Below are 24,523 nucleotides of genomic sequence, written 5' to 3' on the forward strand. Positions count from 1 at the left end.
TGCGTTTATAAAGAAGTAATGTACTTTCTAGATACATAAGGGAGAAATAAAGTTTTGTAAAGTTTTAGCAGTCTCAAAAGTTCTAATATATAATATAGCTGGAAATCCCTTTAGAAATTTGGTAAAAGTTTCTATCGCAAAATGTCTTGCATCCACTGTCAAGAATTTAAGAATACAGACGTATCAATTTTAAAGAAATTTTTAGTAAACATATTCTTCTAAGCATGGAAAAAAATTTATATATTAAAAATTTCATTAAAAATGTAATGACAAATTATTTTTTATATCAAATATTAATTAAATAATAAAAACTTGACACAAGCTTAAAATTATCAATTTCGCCCAATGATCGATATAAACGCGTCACTAAAATATTATTTTCCTTTTATCTTTATGTAAATTTAACTTTTGTAAAAAAAATATTATGCCAAAGAATTTACAACAATGAGCGTCCTGAAATGCAGAAACTTATCTCTCGAAAATTAAATTAGTTTTTGTAAAAAAATATTATGCCAAAGAATTTACAACAATGAACATCCTGAAATGCAGAAACTTATCTCTCGAAAATTAAATTAAATTGAAAATATTTTGATATTTTATATGCAGGTTTTTTTCTAATGGCGAGCATTTTAAAGAAATTCAAGGGATGTATAATATATAAATTTCAAAGCTGTACTTATCCAATATGGTAACATTTATTGACCATTTTGTTCTTTCGTTTGTATGCATGGGACATCCTTGCTTTACAAGACGATCGCGTAAGATGCTGAAAAGATTCGCAAAAGCAGGCACTCTCAACATTCGCCGCTTGCATAGCAAAATTGCATTCAACTCTCCCGCAAAGAATGCTTTTACAATTCTTCGAAAAAGATACTTTTGAAGAAATACAATTTTTTGAAATTACACTCGCATACTTTCAAAATAAACTCATAATCCTGAGTAATAATAACCTACATTTCTCATTGTTTCATATATTCAAATTTTCGAAATATATGTATTTTATAAAAAATTTATTTACATATTTAATGCATTACGCATATTCGAAATATATGTATGTATCATTATTTGATTTTTATCGAGCAAAAATTAATTTCTTTCTATCGCAAATTTCTGATGTTCGATTACTGCATGCGCGCGTATCAAATGCCAGTGATACCAATCGAGATACATTTACGAGGAGTACCGCGGAATTTCGAGTAAATCGTTGACGAAAATATAATTGAGCGAGTTATCGGAAAGCACGCGAGTAACTGATGCCCAATATATCGACGTTTAAGTGTTGAGGTGCTCAAATTAATAGTTTGTAAGTGCGAACGCACGTGATGAAAACCAATGGCACGTGCCAAACGCGATGCAATTCTATTGTAATCTCGTGTCTCGTCTATCGCTCCATTTTATAAAGGGTTTTTCACACAGATATAGAAAATACATCACGTCAGGGCTTTTTTCATCGCAATAGCGTACAACATCTAACTCTTCTATGGAGAATTTTTTCTATTAACAATGTGACTGCGTGTTTCTATTTTATACAGTTTTTAGGCAATATCGTTGAAACAACAATTGAGAATTTTCGTACTCTTTCTCTAGATACTGTGTATATAGATACTGTGTATATAGAGGATATATATGTATAAGTAAACTTTCACTATAGAACTGTCACATGAATTTAACAATGTTTTATACATGGGTATAACTTTATATCTTTTCTTAAATTCAGTCAGGAGTTCAAAAATTTGAACACTGTAACACATTTATATGGAAAAAGAGAAGTCAGGAAAGGTTCAAAGTTTATTTCACTTTTGAATTCGGTACGCGTAATGTATCGTTTCGATTATTCGAAACAGGCGCGCACGTGTTCGAAGGATCGATCCTATCTTCCGTTTACGAGGGTTGCGAAGGTTACGAATTCTTGCTGTCGTGTTTCGCTAACACATTACAAGTATAAATCCGAATGTTATCCCGATAATAATATAATTAATTTCGAATAATCCACATTAATTATTGATAATGGTATTATCATTTAATAAAATGGTACGTACTTGCTACAAGACTTGTTATATATATTTCTCTTTCATTTTTTTTTCTTTCTTTTTTTGAAAATACTACATCTTGAAAAGAATATTTATATGCAGCCTTTTATTTAAAACATTGTTAAATTCATGTAATGTTTGCACAGGAATATTAAAGTTTATTTATTTTTATCTATACGATATGTGATCTGAAAAGAAATATTTTTCACAGAGAGAGAAATAAAATGCCAATATATCATTAAAAATAAAATTTCTCTTTTACTTTGTAGAAATCAACTACATACATGTTAAAATTATTTTCGGCAAGCAAGTGAATAATTCAAATTGTTATATTTAACTTTTTTTAAATTTCTCTTTGCGAAAAAATTATATTTTTCTCTGATATTTTTCCGATAATGTACGATAAATATTTAAATTATAAAAATATTTGCATAATGTATCATTTATATATACAAATATTTATGTAAATTTCAAGTGGATCAATAAGAAACATAATATTGAAATTAGCATTAGAATATCTTATTAAAACACAAAATAAAAGCTTACTTCTACTTTACTTATACATATATATACATATATATAAACTTTTTTGTTATATGGATTTAATGTTTCCAAAAAAATCAGTATTTATTTATAAAAAAAAAAAAATTAATTGATACCATTTCTCGAGAGTAGAATCGCAGAACTTCTTTTCTGCAAGTTTATCGATAACAATCAAAACAAAAAGAATGAAACTTCACAAAAACGCTTGATTTTACTGTCCTGGCGATATCATTAAAACCAATGGTATTCCTCCGTTTTATAGAATATTTTCGAATGTGTATCTTGAAAAATTATAATAAAAATACGAAAAATAAATGGAAATCTGGCTTCGCGTCACGTGCCAATGCGAATCCGAAATAAAAATCGCGATCGATGTTATGGTTTATTATGACTATGCATAAATATTTCGAGAACCATATGAAGTATCGACTTTAGAATTTTTTTCTATCAAATTCATTCGAATAAAGTTCTTAAAATGCATCAAGCGACCGAAAATGTATTTCGCGATTATTGTAGCGTGCAATTCACAATTCTACACATTCCTTACAATTCTAAATATAATAAAATATAATAAAATATAATAAAATATAATAAAATGTTCATAGAGTGACCACGAATCCGCGGAAACATGCCTTAATGAAAATATTCTAATTTAAAATCGATTTTATTTTAAATATTTTTTAAGTAACATTATTTTCAAAATTATAAATAATTAAAAATAAATTATTTTTCCAAATCTGACTTTTTTTATTAATTAAATTTTCAGAAAATGTATAATAAGATTTTATAAATAAATAAATATATATATATATATATATATATATATATATATATTATTTTTTCTATATTTTAAAGTAATATTGTTAAATATGTATATATTAAAATAAATTTATATTAATTTCGTGTTTTTTATAACTTCATTTTATATTTTAATTTTTCTGAAATGAAATGTAATGCTAATTATTGAAGTATATTTAGAGTATTTTAAAAAAATCTTATAATATAAATAAAAATATTTTATAGAAACTTTCTATAAAGTAAAAGAAAATAAAATAAAAAGTAAAATAAAAGTAAAATAAAAATAAAAAGTTATGGAAAATAATGTTAATTTTAAAGAAAAATAATTTTTAATTTAATCAAGAAATCTCTTAATATGTGAATTATATGCGCGGATTTTTATGATCACCCTACATACACACATATATATATATATATATATATATATATATATATATATATATATATATGAAAATCAAAGGAAAAATTCTCGATCAAAAATTCGTGAACATGCATTCGAGTCCAAGTTGAAAAGTCGCTCGGAAGTACGAAACATATTTCGCGACTGCGAATATTGAACCAGAGTCAGATCTATCTTCAGAGACGAATGTGAGCGAGATACACTTCTCGGCGCCTTCATTCGTCTTCAATAACGACGACGACGACGAAATACGAGGCGCATGTCAAGCGCGCTCGCTATAAAACGCAACAATAATACCGAATTGTCACGAACGAAATAAATGCGCGATTATATTTGCGAGCATTTATATATATATATATATATATGTATATGTATATATGTAATAAATAACATTACTCACCGGTCACATCGATGAGTCGCGCCATTTTCCTCTCGTTCGCTCCAGATGCAGCGTGCTCCTGTGATTTCTCATACGTGCAGGTCCATCGGAGGGTCGATCTCGCAGATTATTTAACATAACACGATATCGCCCGTCACTTGTTACGGCACTCCCGACGCGTACTTACACTTGCGACGATGCTCACAGATTAAATAACGCGATGATCGCCCGCGTTCGATTTACACAGCATCCGCCATACTTCTTAAAGCGACGTGATACACTTGCAATTTGACCGCTTCAACTTCACGCGAGACGCCAGACGAAGTGACGTAGTAATGACGTATCAACGAGCTGCGCGAACGACGTAGGAAAAGATGACCGATTGTCAGACTATGTATCTTGATCGAGTTGAAAATTCATCTCCGATGCTCAATCAGTTCACTCAAATCGTTCACTCGAGTCGAAAGAATTTCTTTCGTGCGTGAGATTCATTCTTAATGTGATAGGAGACACGAGAAACGCGTGCGTCGCGCTCGACATTCCAAAGCGAAGTGAGACAAGCTGACGTCACACACAAGGTCAGCGCGCGAATCAAAACACTAGAAGCACGCACTGCGAGAGCCTCGCCGTTTATAATATATAATCTTCGTTAACGTGTATAGAAATTTAATATTCAGTGAACAAAAATGTTTTCAATGTTATGGATTTACTTATTCCTTGTTTATCATTTCAACTTCACGCGAGTCGCCGGACGAAGTGATGACGTATCAACGAGCTGCGCGAACGACGTAGGAAAAGATGACCGATTGTCAGACTATGTATCTTGATCGAGTCGAAAATTCATCTCCGATGCTCAATCAGTTCACTCAAATCGTTCACTAGAGTCGAAAGAATTTCTTTCGTGCGTGAGATTCATTCTTAATGTGATAGGAGACACGAGAAACGCGTGCGTCGCGCTCGACATTCCAAAGCGAAGTGAGACAAGCTGACGTCACACACAAGGTCAGCGCGCGAATCAAAACACTAGAAGCACGCACCGCGAGAGCCTCGCCGTTTATAATATATAATCTTCGTTAACGTGTATAGAAATTTAATATTTAGTGAACAAAAATGTTTTCAATGTTATGGATTTACTTATTCCTTGTTTATCATTTCAACTTCACGCGAGTCGCCGGACGAAGTGATGACGTATCAACGAGCTGCGCGAACGACGTAGGAAAAGGTAACCGATTGTCAGATTATGTATCGTGATCGAGTCGAAAATTCATCTCCGATGCTCAATTAGTTCACTCAAATCGTTCACTCGAGTCGAAAGGATTTCTTTCGTGCGTGAGATTCATTCTTAATGTGGTAGGAGACACGAGAAACGCGTGCGTCGCGCTCGACATTCCACAGCGAAGTGAGACAAGCTGACGTCACACACAAGGTCAGCGCGCGAATCAAAACGCTAGAAGCACGCACCGCGAGAGCCTCGCCGTTTATAATATATAATCTTTGTTAACGTGTATAGAAATTGAACATTCGGTGAACAAAAATGTTTACAATGTTATAGATTTATTTATTCCTTGTTTATTATTTCAAAGTTAAACGTTATTGCTTATGATAAATTTAATCTTTCGAAAACACGTACCACTCGACGTTACAAACGCTTCGAATTTTTCGCATGAAAACGAAACCGAGATTTCTTTACTGTGATTGGTCAAATACCTCGGAACACTTGTAGTCTACCTTTCATCACTTCACGCGTGAGCAATGACAATGTGACGCAAAGGATTATCGGGTAATTGCTATCGGATATTTCAATCAGTTCGAAAGTTCATTCCCGAAACTCGATCAATCGTCGCTCGATTCAGCGGAATTTCATTTATGCGTTGCGCCTCTACGTGACGAAAGACGCAATTAATGTATACGCGCGTCACGCCTGTGCTTGACACTTCGCACTAGTGCGAACGCCGCCGATAAACAAGGACCAGGGACGAGATGGCTGCGTGGAAAAAAAGCTGCGTCGCTTGATACTTGTGCGTATTAAAATCCTCACTATCAAAATATTCGATTAAAGACGAAACATCTATACAATGTTGCAGATCTCTTAGCAGTATTTTAAATATCCGAATCAATCGATGAAATTATTCGCGGAGAGACGAAGCGATCGACTTGATTACGCATCGTATCTTATTACGACTACGCATTACGTTTTGATAATTGAAATGCGACATTGTGAATCTACATATATCGGTGAGTAATGAAATTTTCATACAAATGTACATTATTTCTAACATATACTAGAGCTACGTGTGCTAAATCGAACGTACTCGCGTGATAGTTTTGATTTATGTCGAACATACCTGCTCGATTATTTATTAATATATTCTCAGATATTTGGGAGGTGTATTTATTTATATTGCAATCTTTTTGTATTTTTTATCGAATAGTGATTCAATACAGTTTGAGTTTCGCCCATATCGCGCTTGAAATCTAACCCGGCCTCTTAAAATCTAATCTTACTTAACCCTATCCTGACCGGAATTTAATCTCGCGAAAGGGGATTCGCGGGAAATGGAGCGACGTGAGGCGAGAGCTATGAAATCTGCGGGATATGACATTGATTATTTCTGTACGAGTCGAATGCGCCGTCGAAAGCATCGGCCGCTATCAGTCATATTCAATCCGTCGTCGTTTGTGACGCGTATTTAATTAGCAGATTTTAATAGGGAAAGTCGTTTCGAAGGGAAGGAAAACGCCGCGAAGAGTGCCAGCTGTCATCGCGCAGATTATATCGATCGTGTTTTAATTTTCGCGAATAAATCACGGGAACGAAAGCAGGGAATCACGACGCTAGGGAAATATTTTCGACTCATCTCGCGAAAGGGAAGATGTTTGTTTGAAGAGACTCCGCTGTTCGAACTTAATTTACATTAACTTATCCAAATTTCAATTCGCGACTAAAATTGCTCTTCGACTGAGTCTCCCCTGAGCGAGAGATGAAGAACAAACAAAGAGGAATACGAACGGGATTGAGGTCCTGCACCCGTGGACTATAACACCCATATCCTTTGTAATTTAACTTTGCGCTACGATCAGTTAACTGTTATCATTAAGAGAAGTTACGACGGAGTTAGCTGTTACGAATGGAGGTAAGGAATATTATCGCTCGGTAAACTCACACAGCTCTCGCATTAATTTACTAAATTTACTAGCTTAAAAATTGCGGAAACAGATGTTCTTTTTTTGACAAACAGCGTAATGGCAGTATTTGTCACAGACAAAATTTATTTCATGGCATTACTTTAATTACATCAGCGACAGTAAATTCCATAACAAAAATGTCTTTCTGGTTAAAATAAATACAAATGCGGGAAATACGAGTTAATAAATAATAAAATATAATAATATCGTATTACATTGCATTATATATTATATTTTTATATTATATCAAAGTCAACTTGACTTATAGATAATATCATTTATCGAATTTAATGATATTCACCGAAAATAAAAGATAAATAATCGCAAATTTTATTATAACGATACTTTCGTTAAATATCATAAATCCATTAAAAATTGATAGAGATATTTCATTCAATAAACCGTATTTCGTCAATTAATTTAATTAAAGTTCTGTATCTAGATAAAACTTTCAAAAATAGAGTAGACACTTAAAAATAATTTTGTGTATTTTGATCTTTTTCGCTGACATTTTTAATGTGTTAATAAGCGAGAATTTTATAGAATAATAAACGCAAATTATTAGACGCGTTACGAACTTGGAGAGATGTGTCAATTTCATAAAAATTTAAAACCAGACATAAACTTGGACGTCCAATGCGAAAATAGATGTGTCAGGTATTATTTAAATATGTCTACTGAACACAGGCTGTCAATAATTACAATCGTATTTTTAGTTCTTATTTGCTGATACGTCGCGCATGCTAATATCAGTATTGCAATTCCTGCGCAAGATACAAATAGCTGTTTCCTCGCATATGCACGTATTGATTCGTAGACATATATATAGTGCCAAAAGGGTCTAAAGTATATAAATAAGAATACAAACAGATTTATTTGCTGAACGATAAGCAGTTTCGCAAATTTTTCTCACAATTGCGGGGAAAAATAATTGCTTTTAAGCAACGCGACACGCTGCGACTATTCTATCTAAATGCTAAAAAAAGTCATTAAAATGCCATTGCAAAAACCCATTGCAGTTCAATTATGAGCAATTACGACGAAATGGCATTTAGTAATTTCGTACAATATGGAATTAACTTGTTTTCGATTGACTTAAGTGCAGTTCAAGCTCCGAATGTATAAACGTAGTAGCGTTTCTATTTGAATTTCTAACGTGAAGTGTCTAAAAAGCATCTGGCTGCTGACTACGATAGCGCGCAATTTTCATGAATCTCCATGTCTGCATATTAAACTAATTAAAACATAAGTGAGATCTCATGTAACACGACTCCATTATTATCAAAATTTGCGTAAGAGAATTCGATAGCACTGATAATAAGAGTTTAAATTACGAGGTATGCTATTATCGTGTTTAAAAGATAGTTGTTGAAAGAAATTTTAAACCATGCAAATTGTAAATAAATTTTATTTATAAATAAATAACATATAAAAATTATTTGAAAACATATGAAATTATTTGAAATTTTTTATCTTTTAAATTTCATATAAGTATTTGATGTATATGTAAATATGATGTAATTACTAAAAAAACTAGAAAACAGCAAAATATTATTTTTTTGAAAACACGAAAAATATTTCAATTAGTGTTAATTGAAAAAAATCTCAACTTGTCAAAGCAAAACAATTCAATAACAAATGCTTTTGATTTTTATTTCATTTTAGCATTTTTATGCAACATGAAATTTCGCTGGGCAAAATGAATCTTTTAAGAAAAGATTTGCTATATATATGATATTTAATTATCAATTATATTTACACATAATTCGTTCTTTATTATCCATATAATCCGAATTTTCTTCATGAAATTTTTGTGTTACTTTTCGAACATTGCTATTCGTATTTTTATTTTTACTTATATGCCATCGCATTATTTGCTAAAAGATGCTTTAATTTAATATTTGTAAAATATCTTCAAAATATGTGTGTGTGTGTGCAATGTTTATTGCTACATATTGAATCTTGTCTCAATTTGTCTGATTGATTTGATCGAAAATTTGATGTAAAATTAAAAAAAAAATAGTATTACATTTAAAAAGTATTTGTAACGCATTGCTTTTATGCCTAATTATTTTTTTATAATCTTTTTATAAAATTTTCATATATTACACTGCAATACAATTATATCATTGAATCTTCTGTAGCTGATATTTATCATTTACTGTACTACTTACGTCTGGTTATGTGTTGACGTCTACTACTATTTCAGTGTACAAACTTTATTGCAATTAACAAGATAGCTGTTCTACGAATTTGAACTACGAGAGGAAGATTAGTTATATCAATTTTGAATAGAACTCTGTAATGTTTAGTAAATGTTCAGTCAATGATTAAATGCTTGATAATAATGCTACTTTACAAACAAACCACAATGATGATATACAATGTATGAGAGGTAAGAGATGTATGAGATGTACAATTTACCTTTAATCAATTCAATTTTAAAATTATCAAGCTTAGTAAAAAAAAAACACAAAAAATATTAATATTAATACGTGCAGTTTTTCTTTTTAAGGGAGAAAAGAACTTCAATGTTTTTACATTCTGATTGCGTTGCGCGACTTTATTTAGCAGATGAAAAATATTCACTCGGAAATGATTCTCTATTCTGTCCATTTTTTCGCGTGTACGTCCATTCACCCCGCGTTTTGCACGCTCGATAACGCGTAAAACTGATGTGCCTGGCACTCTTGCCGCTAAAGTGTACACTATTCGACGGATATGTACTTGTATATACTGCTAACGGTAGGTAGGCACTTTAAATAGAGAAACGATGCAAACGTGCCGCTCTCTCTCCAATTGACTCGTTGCACATGAATTCATCTTCATACATCCATGTATCGAGTATCGAAGTTTTACGCGTGGCCTCAGCATTTCTTTCCCCCCGAATATTTCTACACGTTCAATCGCATGAATTTCAGGCAGTGGACCTTTTTCAGAAAAAGAACAATTCTAAAAGCTTACCTAATTTTCTATATATTGGCAATCTGAAATTGCGCATATTGGGATATTGTTGTTGTTTTGCCTGTCCTGCTCCTTTTTTTCGAGCTCCATTTGTACTTGTCACGCAGTGTCAAAAACATGCAGAGATGAAATTTCTGCCACGTTCTTCGTTCCATCGAAAACGGACATCCGTTTTAATTTCACCTCGAAAGCCTTTGGCTTTCTCTTTCTTTTTTATTTATTTCTTCAATTTCTCGCACAGAGGGGACAGAAGTATAAAAGTTGTTTACTAGATTCGACGTCGAGGTACGTGATTTTTAGAAAAAACGATAAATAATATAAGAATTATAGAACGTATTGTATTTTTCAAAATTATATTTTTCATTCAGAACAATGGTTTTCAGAACAATCATTTTCTTCGACCATCGATAATAGTTATGCAGTCTTCATTCATAATGCAAACGATAAGATAGTCGATGGTTGTCGAAGGAAAATGATTTGTCGTTATTGGCCGTTATAAGCGCATTATTCGGAAGTGAATATGCATCGTCTTCGAATTTGCACGTATTCTGTGCCGCACTATATAATTTCGTGACAATTTCTCGTTTTCCTCTAGAACGAGCATGATGATCGATACAATCTCTATGACGATATGCTTCAGTGATCGCGCTGTATATGAAATTGTCTCAACGACAATGTGTAGTATTAGACCTTATCCGCTTCATAGGTTGACATTTTGTTCCAGGTCATCGGTTTTATTCATGCTTAATGATAATACATATTTTTGAAGAGACAGCATTTTCGAGAATCATTATATCGACAAATTTCTTTATAATTAAACATGATTATACAATACGCTAAATGACTAAATAATTAAAATAATTAAACGATGACAACGGAAATTATCTATTTATCTCTCTCTCTCTCTTTCAATATTCCATAATCAATATAATACATATCATATTATATATAATTATATACTTGCGCTCATATTAAAATTCCATTTGGTTTATATCATTACTATTCTTGTCGGACAGTTAATTTCGTTACCTCGTTCCTCGTCGACGCTGTGCTTTCTCAATTTTCTCATCGCGAGGATTTCCGTTTAGCCATTTGGTCGCGCGGCGTCATCATTAAACTTACTTCTCTTCTGCAGGCACGGCCGATGAGAAACTGTCGCCGGGAGACGGATATTGAAATCGCCATATTTTCGTTCGAAAAAGTTCGAATGCGAATATATCTTTCGCGCGGGGAAAAGTTATCCGTCCGTAAGAGTTTCAGAAATGATACGGTGCCGCATAAAAACTTGGAATTTTCGGATCTGTAATATCTTGTGAAAGACTTCGCGCGTGTTAAGACTCATTCATATCCGAATACGTGTACACGTATATGCGTGTATATGTATATATATAATAGAACGATGGAGCTTTATATACGCCAGAATGTGTTTGCCCTTTTCCTTTTACACGAGGGACGCCAATAACGCACGCAGGCCATAAAACATTTTTACTGCATCAATGAAATCCGTACTCAAAGTAAAAATTTTCGCTTTGTTTTATAACGCGCGCAATTTTTCAATCTCGCAATAAATCACGATTAAATATAACGTCTCTCGATACGAGACTCCTTCCGTTTTCTGGAATATCAAGTGACACAGTCGCGATATCGCCAAGAAATTCATAAAAGATTTCTCTTGCTTGAGAAGTCGGAAAAAAAGAACGGAATGGGCTCGCGCACATAACGGTCATAAATTACGGTTTATGAGTTACATTCCCCTTTTGTTTTTGATTAACGTTTTAAAATGCACCACGCGCGCATCGCTGCGCAAATTGCCGTCAGAAGGGATCAACCGGGAAGTATGCCAAACAGGCCAAGTCGATAAAATTGGACATAAAGAACGTGCCCAGAAGAACGTAAATTCGATTTGGAGAGTCGTATTCCCATTGTCGACACGGCCGTATCGCACTGTCGTGTATGCCATGTGGCACGTTTACCCGAACACAATATTTACGTGTCGCTGGTCTTTGAGAGAACAGTACAATAGTCCGAAGGATTGACCACACGACGTGCCCGCAACGCGAATAAACCCACTCGCGCCTCCAACCAGAATTAATTTGTCCTTTGCCATAATGCACGCTAGATGTGCCGCGCATAATCCACCGGATCTTTCGGCTCGATTGATCTAAAATCACTTTAGTCACTGTAAATGAGATCCAATTCAGAAGTTTCAATATGATTCTTGTATGCATTAAATTAAAATTTCATAACAGATTTTTTTTCAATGGATTATAACATCATTAAGAACTTGAAGGGGGAGTCAATAGTTTACTTGATTTCTTAATGAAGTTGAAGTCGGCTTTTCTTTCGTGGTTAGGTCGAAAGTGATCGATATTTATCACAACTTTCCAATGTTTTATACTACATGTCTTTATACTAAGTACCTGGAAAGAAACTTGTCTCCTCTTTTACTTCCAAACTTATCTTATTAAGTCTCTCGGGCGTTAGAAAGCAATTACTTTTGCCCACTGTATTTTCTAAGATGCGACATTTTAACGAGACACTCCTAACTTTAATTGGAATCGTCTGTTACTCATATTTACCCTTATCCTTATAATACGTATTGCTGGAAAATTGTTTCAATAAACAATAATAATATCGTTAAAGAAAAATAGCGCAAAAAAATATACATTGTATCATTCGACGATGTGTTTTAAGTTCAGTTGGACAAATAAAAGTAAATTAATTATCTGTAATCTATTATAGCAATATTTGATTTTTCAGCATAAATAGTAGTAATTACACCTTAATTAGAGCTGAGCAAATTTTCTGCTTTTTCCGGGCATTCAAAAGGCATTATTGGATGTAAATTCGTGAATTTGCTCGCTGACGGCTCGTATTCGACGAAATCTCTCGCTGTTTGTTTAGTGTCATTTTACATCGCATTAACGGGAAAATAACAGAGGAGTAATAAAGAGAACGCCGGCGCAGATTTTCTTGCGATCCTTTTTTCTTCGCCACGTCTTAATGGAAGACGGACACGCGCGCAAGATTATTTGCGAAACAAACTCAAAGAGCAGGAATCTCATTATGGCATTTCTAAAATAATAGTGGACTAACAGTTTCGTTACTTTTATACAACGCGTCATGTATTCTTCGTGTGGCCTTAATTATTTGTTTAATTATTCTTCTCATCTTTCTCATTATTTTCTTTCGCTTGAGGCAAAGTCTCTTTGCCATTGTCTGTTTATAAATCTCCCTCCCAATCTCACTTTGTAATGCCGTTATTTAAAATAAGAATTAAAATTAAAATTAAAACCATTATTTAAAATTAAATGCCATTATTTAAAATTAGAATTAAAATTAAAATAAAAACGGAGAAAATTTTATATTTCTCATATTGATTAACAAAATTAATTCCTTCGTATTCATAGCGAATAGATATCACTAAATCATCTAATTATAACATTCTTTATATGATAATAGATATTATATAATTGTACAAATGCACATTTATAAAGATTCATCTCGAGCCTCAACATTTTTGTAAAATTTTTTACTTTATTTTATCTCTAGAAAAACACGCCATTAAAGTATATAAGGAGATTATGAGATACCTCTTGTATATATAGTAAACTCATATATATCTTTTTCTGGTTTTATACATACGTAGTAGAATTAAACGCGCGCTTAATGTTCTAATTTGTGAAAAAAGAAAATTGTCTGCGGATGCGCGATAACTTTTCTCTCCGGAACTTATTCCTAGTTAAACGGATTCGCAAGATGACAGGAGCGAAACGCGAGTTTGCTCTGCTTGAATTTTGTACCCCTTATCATGTCACGCTTCGTTACTATCTAGCAAAAGTGGATGAGCCGTAATCTCGTGCTGCAAGAAAGCGAGATTCGCCCCGTTGTAGTGTCTTTGGCATTGCAGGTGTCATAGTGCACAGAGATAATACCAAGGTGTCCGATCTCCTCGCGAAACTTGCTTATTTATCCTCTCATTTCCGACGACAATCGCAGTGTTGAATTCAAGTACCGAATCGGAGTATTATTATTATTATTGTTTGCCTAATATTTTTTATACATTATGCATTATGCAAAATAATATGAGGACGATAAAAGGAAAAGGAAATGCATTACGACGAGAGTTAAGAATAAGGTTTAATGATTTTTTTTTATAAAAACTGAAATCTTCATAGAGCTCTATTATAATATTTTTACTGAAATCCAGACTCTAAAGAATCTCGAGTCTTTGAAAAGGAGCTTTTTATTTCTTATATTTTGCACACCAGTCTCGCTTTTCTTTTCATGAATATCATACGTTATCTGCACCTCATTAGACAGGAAATTTTATCCGACCGTGGCGGAATCTTTTTCACATTATAAATGTCATCATATCCACAGGTGGTACCGACACATGAATGTTCATATTATTATTTTTCCGAGCAGAGAAATATCACTTTAAATACTGTAAATATACTCGTACATTATTACAGATATAAGAGTATTATGTATCTTCATATCTCTAATTATTTATGGAGTAATTATGCAGTATCATTATTATATAGAATATGCACCAATAAGCAAAGATATTTTTACATAACGAATTTTTAAAAGTTTCTGAAAAAATTACGCCGAAAACGAATTTGTAAAAGTTTCTGAAAAAATTAATTATGTTTGCATTATGAAGAAATTAATCTCATTAACAAAATTTAAAAATCTATATTTTCATGTATGTGATTCTAATCGAATGCCGATAAATGAGTGCGAAAATTACAAATATTACATGAAATTATGCATATTTACAAAAAGAATAAGTCACACTGGAAAGTCACACTAATAAATCTTAATAGATTGATTTAAAATCTTCATAGCTAAATCTTCATAGAGTTGAAAAAGGAAATTGTCATTTATACATAATTTCTTACATTAATATTACAGGCGTCATCAGTGGCGGTGTGAGACATCGTCTGAGCGTCGGCTCCGCGTCCGCTCTGAGCTGCGGGGGCGAAAAGTACGTCAGGAGCGGAAGGACTGGCGAAGGCCAAGCCGGGGGTTGCGGCAGGGAGAAGGAGGATGACACCAAGAGCGCGGAGAACGTGTCCAGGGGAGTTTTACCCTCAAGGCAGAGCCTCTTGGACCTCGTCAGCGGTAAATTCATGGGCCGACACACACCTACCCACCACTACTACCACCAGCAGCAGCAGCAGGTTGGTTACCGTCCGCGATCTCACGTGGGTAAAATATTCCTTTTACTACCACACTCGTCGGGAGAAAATGTCCTGGCGAGGACACTTTGCGCGCGCGCATTGGGCGCTCGATATTGGTCTACGAATATCTTTCTCCGCGAATCTGATTTTTAGCGAATAATTTTGCAATTTCATCTACGTTGAGAGAATTGGAGGATTTGACTGGAAAAGATCGCGGAAAGAATATATTTCTTCCACTACACTACTTCTCGCTTTCCATATTTCAACTTTTTTTTGTTACAAAAAGTACAGACTTTTTAATATGTTCTTAAATAGCCATTATTGCACATATTTTCTCTTCTTGAATAAATCTTTTAAATAAAAAATTTCGAGAAAGCATTAAAAAATTGTTACTGAGAGATTTAATTTTAAAATCTAATAAGTAAATTCTATATAAATACTAAATATTTCTATCTTTTATAAAAAAATTCCTGGAAAGACACAATAACTGTGGACAAATTTGTTATATATCCGACGCTGTAAAAAAAATAAGATAGACGAAATGAGAAAGAATAGAGACAGTAAAAAAATGAAAAAAAATAGAGGAAAAATTTGTCTGACTTAGCCTTTATCAGTTTAATATATCAGTCGAGATTATAACAGCAAAGTAACTATATTGTGTCTATTTTCGCGAAAAGCGTTATACACGTATCCGGGCCACGACAGACGCGCTTAATTCAACGAACTATTCGACGTGAAAAAAAATTTGCGAGAACAATCTCGCGAGCGAATAACAACGTTCGCAGTATCCGCTCTGTCCAGTATGCGTGACAACCGCATGGCAGCCATACCTCGATGCTAGCCATGTTGCTCGAATGTTGCATGAATAAACCGGTGCGGAAAATATGTGCTACGGAATTTCCGCGAAATATGAAAAACAACCGAAGCAGTTACCACATATATATATAGAGCTAACAGTTAAATAAAATACGATGGATATATGTATTAATCAACCCGGCATTGTTGAGCATTTTCGCGAAGAACAGCGAAAAATATTTTCCAATGAAAGTAATTATGACAAGATAATTGTACTTGTTGTTAATCTTTTCAGTTCAAAAATAACGTTTTACATTTTTACAATATATTTATGCTGCACATTCACATGCTCGCGAATGTATTCATACCGTATATCTGTGTATGTATAAAAGACAGGGAGAAAAATCTAGACGTAGATCGCGTGCAGCATTTTTATGCGCGCACCATCTGGATCTATATCTACGAGATAACGTCGTGATACTTCGTGCATCCTAATTGGTGCAGGTATATTCTGTGTCGCAGCGATACTTCAGTTCGTCACGTGACTCGCTTCAAGGAGGATACGTGAACCGGGGTGCAAGCGAGCTCGATCTGAGCCGCAAGCCGAGAAGAAGGGACCACCTGAGGGGCAGATTCAAGCTGCCGTATACAGTTGCGCTCACGTCTTCGCGTGACCAATCGCATCTGCACACACCGGCGTCGGTCAATCATCTCAGCAACGCCAGCTGTAACGGCACCGAAACGTAAGTGCTTTATTGGCAAGCAATCACGAACGATCGATAGGGAATATTTCAATTATCAGCGGAATATCAATTATATATATCCTCAATAACTATTCTTTTTCGTATCTCGATATCGAAGAAAACGGATATTGACGGAAAAATTCAATTTGATGCTAATTCCTTCCTTTATGGGAGGCCATTTCCACAATGGAAATTCAAGAAAATGAATGTAACGAAGAAATCTGTATTGAATGAAGGATCATAAATATTCAAGCGACTTCTTGAAGTACTATTGGGTGACGTTTCTCCTGCGTTTTGTTAAAGAACGCTTAATTGTAACGCTAAAGCCTTCTTTAATTAGAAATATCTTCCGGGGATATAGAATCATCGAGAACAATGTAAAATTGCGAGACAGTATTTCCGTAAACAATGGAAACCATTTTTTTTAAATTTAGCGAAACTAAAACAGTATATACAAAATTGTACGCATCTTTTCCGTGAGCATTACTTTCAATACTTTCAATATCGTAATCATTCACATTGGTACGTGAATTTTTACGTACGGTGCAAATAGTAACGAAAAAATGGACAATTACGTAGGGAGATAAAAACAATTAATCGGTGCATATTCACTGAATTATTGTGTTAGAAGATACACGGCGCAGCAACAGCAACAACAACGCGGTAGCAGAGGTTTTCCTGGGCAACCTGGATCAAGGGGTTTTCGCACGGGCGCGCCGAATTGGTCCTTCATCTTCGATCCTGCGGGACGCCTCTGTTATTATTGGTCGATGGTGGTTTCCCTTGCCTTTCTTTACAACTTCTGGGTGATCATCTATAGATTTGCCTTCCAGGAGATCAATGGTTAGTCCATGCGCTCATGATTTATTTCATTTCCCACGTAGGAACATTTCATATTTTATCAGGGTACGTTTCACAAGATCCGGAGAAATTGAGGATTTAAACTTCAAGAGGCATATTAGTATATCTTCTTGCAAAATTTATTGAATCGTGAAAGCGAGATATACTTTACAAATTTAATTTTTATATTGATTATTGTATGTACAGATTTCTGCGAATTCCTATATTAATAAAAAATAAAATGCTTTAAGCACGAAATTATTAAATTACGTTATAATATTCGTGCTTTAATTTATTCATATAAAGGCATTTTTCAATGAATAGCTTTTAATAATACTTTACGTGTTCGAGAATTTTGAGGAATTTTATTAAATTAGATTTTTGTTAAAACGATCGCAATTTTAATATCTCCTTCAATTGAATATCAAAGCAAGCGCTACCTATAATTTATAAAACCATACGTAAAATACGCAAATATTTCGCTTGTGCAGAAGTCGCCCTTTTCCAATCACGAATTTAAAAAGCCAGACTAAAAATAACAGCAATCAATATGGAGATATCAATAACTCTCGATTGATAATTAATTATAAGCGATTGAAAATGGAAAGATTTTATGTTTCGAGAATATATGGAATTTTTACGATTTTAAGAGAGAAAAACATTTTAAAATAGATATATATTTTGATTTTTAGAAAAGAATTATATCAATTGTTTATAATTAAAAATGGATTCCAAATACATATGTTGCTCATATTGAAATGGGCATATTTTGCTTGCGAATACAGGAGAGACTCGTTGGGTGTGGTTCTGCCTGGACTACTTCTCGGATTTTTTATACGTGCTCGACATAATATTTCACATTCGAACGGGATACTTGGAAGACGGTGTGCTGCAAACCGACGCCACGAAATTGAGAAACCACTACACGAACAGCACCACGTTTTACATAGACATCCTGTGCCTGCTGCCCCTCGACTTTTTATACTTATCTATAGGATTTAACAGTATGCTGCGAAGTTTTAGACTCGTAAAAATTTACCGGTAATTACCATTTTATCCTCTAATAATTATACTAACAATAAGTTATTTTAATTAAACGATAAATTTAAATAGCAAATTTATCGTGATGCTTGATGTGTGCAATATATTTTATTCATATTATATTTATATATTCATATATAATACCAATGTTTTTTTATAACATAAAAATTACAAGTTTGATGCATGATGCATGATATTAAAAAAAATTGATTTTCGGCGAGAAATTAAGTGGAGCGCAACGAATTGAAACATTTTTTTAAAAACTGTATCTTTTATATTATGAGAGATTCTCGTGCGAAAAATTTATCTTCAATGATTACGATATATCGATCGGTAAGAAACTGAGCGAGGTCATTATTGCGATTTTTTGCTTCGTCTCGATAATTGATTTCGGCTTTATAAGTATGAAGATTTAGATTTTTCTGCTCGAGAAAAACACCGGGGCTTGTTTAAATTAAGAGATTGAAAAGAATTACGAAAGTTCGTGCGTAAGGTCACAATAACGCGATATTGACCTTTCGCAGGTGAATGTTTACATTCCGATAGAAACATCGACGATCTAGAAATACCGCAAAAAATACACAATGAATAAATGTTGTGTCTCAATGTTATCGCTCCTCAGTAGTGGGAGAAAGTACAGAGAGAATAGTACTGCTATTCCTCTACCTCCATACGAGAATTACGTATCGATGACTGATCGGCAAACTCCGTCAAATCTGATTTTGTCGAAAACAATGACTCACCAGTCGGAAGGTCCGTGTTCTCATTTATTCCTAAATGAGTGTCTCATCTAACATCGACATGGACGCGATGTATGTATTAAGCAAACAGAACTCGGAATCAGATGACCGTATTTAGTGATGAATGATGGCAGTAGAACATGGAGCGTCTAATATGAACGTATTTACGAAGAATAATGATACAAAGAATCGGAAGAAAGGAAGGAAGAGAGAAAATTACGACAAATAACATCGAAGATTTAATAACATAATTTTTTCTTTAATAGTACAAATCTACTTTCGATAATTTCACTTAATCTTTATCTTATTGAGAGAATATTAGATTAAGAGTCGTCAAGATTCAAAGTGTTCAATAAAATTAAAAAGTGTTCAATAAAATTAAAAATAGTGAAACTTGTGCACTGTTTGCTTCGGAGTTTTTCTCTCTTTTAGTGTTCTTCCATAGTTTATGCTATAAATCATTGATCGCAATCGCTCCAATCGCTGCATTGCGCTACGCCATAAATCGTGAAATTGCGCGAGTCGTGCGTCAATACGACGGAAACTGGCTGCACTCGAAACTAATAAATAACGAAAAAAAAGGATAGAGATACATATTTTAACCTGTTGATGACTGGATTCTTTGTCATATGAAGATTAAAAATGAACGAATATTCGTTGCGCGCTGCTCCACGTGATTTTCGCCCCGCGAAACATTCTAAAAGGAATTTCGAAATTTATGGCACCGCGACCACTGGAATTTTCACCAATTTTCTCAACCCGCTTTCTCCGTCTCTGATGCAGGTTCTGGGCGTTCATGGACAGAACCGAGCGACACACAAACTACCCGAATTTGTTTCGCTCCACCTCCTTGATACATTATTTACTGGTGATCTTTCACTGGAACGGGTGCCTCTATCACATTATTTATAAGAACAACGGCTTCGGCAGTAAAAACTGGGTGTTCAGCGACTCCGAGACGGCAGACGTTGTCAAGCAATATCTGCAGAGCTACTACTGGTGTACTCTTGCCCTAACAACCATCGGTGATCTGCCCAGGTATTTATTTATTTATTTACACGTCCCCATGTTGCACATACAAATTTGAATGAGAATTTACTATATTATACATTGATATAATCAGATCAATTTTTTGCATGGAGGACTTCATGAAAATGATGCTCGCATATGTAAATGTTTAATATTTAAGAGAGTTTTTATTTAAATAAATTTCTTTTATTCATACTGTTCTAACGCAACAAAATTTATTCCATTGCGTATAAAATATACAACATGATATATATTAAATTTGTTTTGTGTTATACATGGAAACAAAGAAAATTTCGTTATGTTAGCCATTTCGGAAAACATATTGTGCATCAATTTGACATGATAATCTTTCACCGGTTTTTATATAAATCCCAGAATACTTTTTTCCCGAAAAAACATTGTTGAAACCCACGGGAGTAACTTTTACGCTATTATGATATGCATTATTCTCAAATCGATATGCATATGGATTGTAGTAAAAATGTATGAAGCACACAGCCACGAGACTGTTAGAGTAACAATATTTTTTTTCCTTTTTCATGCCATATTTCTACTCCTAGCGTGAGGTTCCCACGAAAATTTAGAATCATTAAATATAACATTTCGCGCATATTTTCATATTCATGCAATGATGTTTCGAGTTCAGTTTTTAATAAAAAATAATAGACAAATCATCGCTGTTTCGTTTTAACGCTGCAATACCTATACCTCGTAAAGTATATTGCTTTTACAAAAATCGATGACAATATGTATCCGAAAAATATCTGTCCATTGAAAATAAAAAAAAAACAGATCAAATCGCTAGAGAAATAAACAATTAAACGGTAATCAAATTGATGAATTTTTGAATTTTATTTAGATTCTGCAATACAACATTGAAAATATATCATAATTCTTTTTAATAACATTTATTTTAATTTTACATACGTCATTTCTAAATTTGTCATATTTTATATTCGCAGTCTGCGATGTATTTTAATTGTGTCGATATTTATTGGATATTTATACATATTTATTGGTGTAACATAAAAACTCAAACTCATTATATCTTATATTAATTGGTCGGAATCAAACAAGAATCGTACAAACAGGAAAATAAAAAACATCGATATGATACGGGTAAATAAATTGATATTTTTGTTGGCGCACTTAAAATAAAGGAACATTAAAATTATTTACATAAAAGAGAAAGAAAATATTGGCGACATTTCAATGTATTTAATGAACAAAAAATTTCCATTTGTACACAGCTCATTTCGTACTTGCTTCGAAACAACAATATCTACGGTGAATAAATAATTAATGAAGATATAAAATGCCATTTTATTGCATTGTTAAAGGAATGTATTATTCCACTCTATGCTCACAATAGTATATATTTCAAAATATTTGCGTAAAATGATAATTTTACTTAAAAATTATTTGTGTGAAAATGATAAAGACGCACACATTAATCGGAAAACGTTAATAAATATTCTGTTTTCCTTTTCAGACCGAGGAGTAAAGGCGAATATCTCTTTGTGATTGGTCAGCTGTTCTTCGGTCTGCTGTTATTTGCAACGGTGCTGGGTCACGTCGCAAACATCGTCACTTCCGTCAGCGCGGCGCGGAAGGAGTTTCAGGGTGAGTCAGGTTCAAATTCCTCGCATGCACTTTTTACATTAGCTCACTAGCCGTACTTTAACTTTCCGAGCGAAATTTATTCGAAAGCAAAGTAAGATCTGCCATCGTTTCTTTTTTTAAGTCACAAGCAACGTCGAATTTTATTAGAACGCTCTTCGAATTATGATCGTATTTTATGAAATTTTATTCCGACTCTGCCGTATCGAAGAAGCAAAAAAAAATTCACGAAGATATTCATCTCCTGAGTCGTGACTGTAAATAATTCGGCACACGTGATACGCTTTACGGCGCGCGAAACGAGATTTATGATTTTTATTCGACACGTAAAACAAGTCGCACGATAGTTCGCTAAGTTCATATGCTACGTTTGCACGACGGCTGCAATTACTCATCTAAAATTTATATATATAAATATTTAACGAATTAATCGAATGATTGCATTCGGTTTGCCATTTTATTCGCCGCGGTACAGTGAATATCGCGCGAGAGAGGCAGGCAACATGCGCGGCATCGTGCACGATTTCGACCGTCCGCGCGCAGACGAAAAACGGCCAATTTATATCTCGACTTCCGGACGCGATAGCGATTTCGTTCTTTTTGCATAAAATTCTACACTATTTCGCGGCACTACCGTTTAAATTTCGTCCCGATCGCCCGAGGAGCGGTTGACTTACAGTGAATATCCAAAATCTGCTTCTTGGACTCACGCTTAAATGTAATATTTATATATATCGAATAAAAAAGCGAGTCGGAACGCAATCAGTCGAATAGTGAATTAAATATTTATATATACTAAACGAAAAGATGAATCGGAATGCATTCGTTCGATTAATTTGTTAAATATTTATAATCTAAAGTACTCGAATAAGATGAATTAGAGCGCAAAATATGACTGGCATTATTACGCGTCTTAATCCAGTTTCTATTTCTAAATTCTACGAGCTAACTTGATACGAGAGGTACGGCTAGAATTGCATGAAAAACAATTCCTATAGAAAAACAATACCTATGTCATTATATTAAATATAAATTAAGAGATGAATTTAAAAATTTATGTGAAAATTTTTCACTTATATTTATAAAACAAAAATATTACATCTTTAACATAAATGTGAAACAATAACGTAAATAACTTAAGTTTTCGCAATTGAAATTTTCATATAATACAGTTTTTTTTTCTTTTGAAATATATATATATATGTGTGTAGCTTCATCCCTTCGCCGCGCGTTTCAAGTCGTTCGAATTATTTTGCCTTGGCAAATCGCCACCGAAGGACTTCGTCCTTTCGGCCCTTCCGTGCCGTTCCATCGCGCGAAGGGTCATGATAAATAACTGCATTTTCAATTAACGCTGAGCAGGAAATGGACACTTCGTTCCGCGTCCGAGACCCGTTTTAATTGCGTCGCATCGCAGTTTCGCTGCGTTTGCATTTCCGCCCTTATACCTTCGTTATTTCACGACTCACCGGAGCACTCTCTGCGCGCTGCTTTCCGCAAAATGCGCGATTCGGTGCATTTTTGGCATAAAAGCGAATGCACGCTCGGTGTAATGACGATCCGAGAGTATTCGCGTTTTTTTTTCATTTGTATCTTTTAATCTGTTGACATTTTTTGCGCGCTGTCCTTCCTTCATATTTTTCTCATGATTCTTTCTTAAATGTATAAGCGTAAACATGCTTGTTTCTATTTAGACATGATTGTAATAATTAATTTATTAGAAAATGATTACTACACTGGAATTGTGAATATTGCAATTCTATTCTCTCAGATATTATTATATAGTATATTAGATTGTATTTGTGTTATATTGCAGTATATTTATTTTTTGTACAAATTAAAATGCAAAAAAATGAGACGTCAGATTGATGATTGATTTATAAATATAAATCAATGGAACATATATATTATTCGCAAATTAATAATGAAAGCCCCAATCGATTATTTATTGTGAAATTTACGATATAACTGAACGTATGCAGGTAGCGTATAAATGGCGTTCGCAGAGTTAACGTTAATCGAATTTAAGCGAGCACTCCCTCGCGATTAACGCGATTAACGCGTCTTTCGTTCCGCTAAGCACGACACATCCTGTTACAACAATAACCGTCGAGGCTTGTAACTTCCTCTGGCATTTTATCACACGTCAGAACTGTGAAAGATATAGCCGAGATATTCTTTCATTGTATAGATAAGCTTCTTACAACGTTGCTCGATTACCGTAAA

The 24,523-nt window shown here is 33.8% G+C and overlaps 1 protein-coding gene across 8 annotated transcripts in view; it reads left to right on the forward strand.

Annotated features, from left to right (window-relative positions):
• LOC105259444 (cyclic nucleotide-gated cation channel alpha-3) overlaps positions 1 to 24,523 on the forward strand; it is a 154,536-nt gene that overhangs the window by 67,274 nt on the left and 62,739 nt on the right. For 5 of the 8 annotated variants that reach the window (XM_011271376.2, XM_020030045.2, XM_011271381.2 and 2 more), the window contains exons 4-9: positions 15,221 to 15,489; positions 16,789 to 17,027; positions 17,656 to 17,870; positions 18,653 to 18,908; positions 20,432 to 20,686; positions 22,170 to 22,300. In XM_011271376.2, the coding sequence (XP_011269678.1) occupies positions 15,221 to 15,489; positions 16,789 to 17,027; positions 17,656 to 17,870; positions 18,653 to 18,908; positions 20,432 to 20,686; positions 22,170 to 22,300 (1,365 nt within the window). Of the gene's footprint in view, positions 1 to 6,103; positions 6,169 to 6,234; positions 6,386 to 15,220; positions 15,490 to 16,788; positions 17,028 to 17,655; positions 17,871 to 18,652; positions 18,909 to 20,431; positions 20,687 to 22,169; positions 22,301 to 24,523 lie in introns of those variants that run through there. The other 3 variants (XM_020030044.2, XM_011271379.2, XM_011271383.2) reach the window with 3 other exon arrangements.

This window comes from Camponotus floridanus, unplaced genomic scaffold (assembly GCF_003227725.1).
Source record: "Camponotus floridanus strain SB8 unplaced genomic scaffold, Cflo_v7.5 scaffold6, whole genome shotgun sequence".
Lineage (NCBI taxonomy): Eukaryota > Metazoa > Arthropoda > Insecta > Hymenoptera > Formicidae > Camponotus > Camponotus floridanus.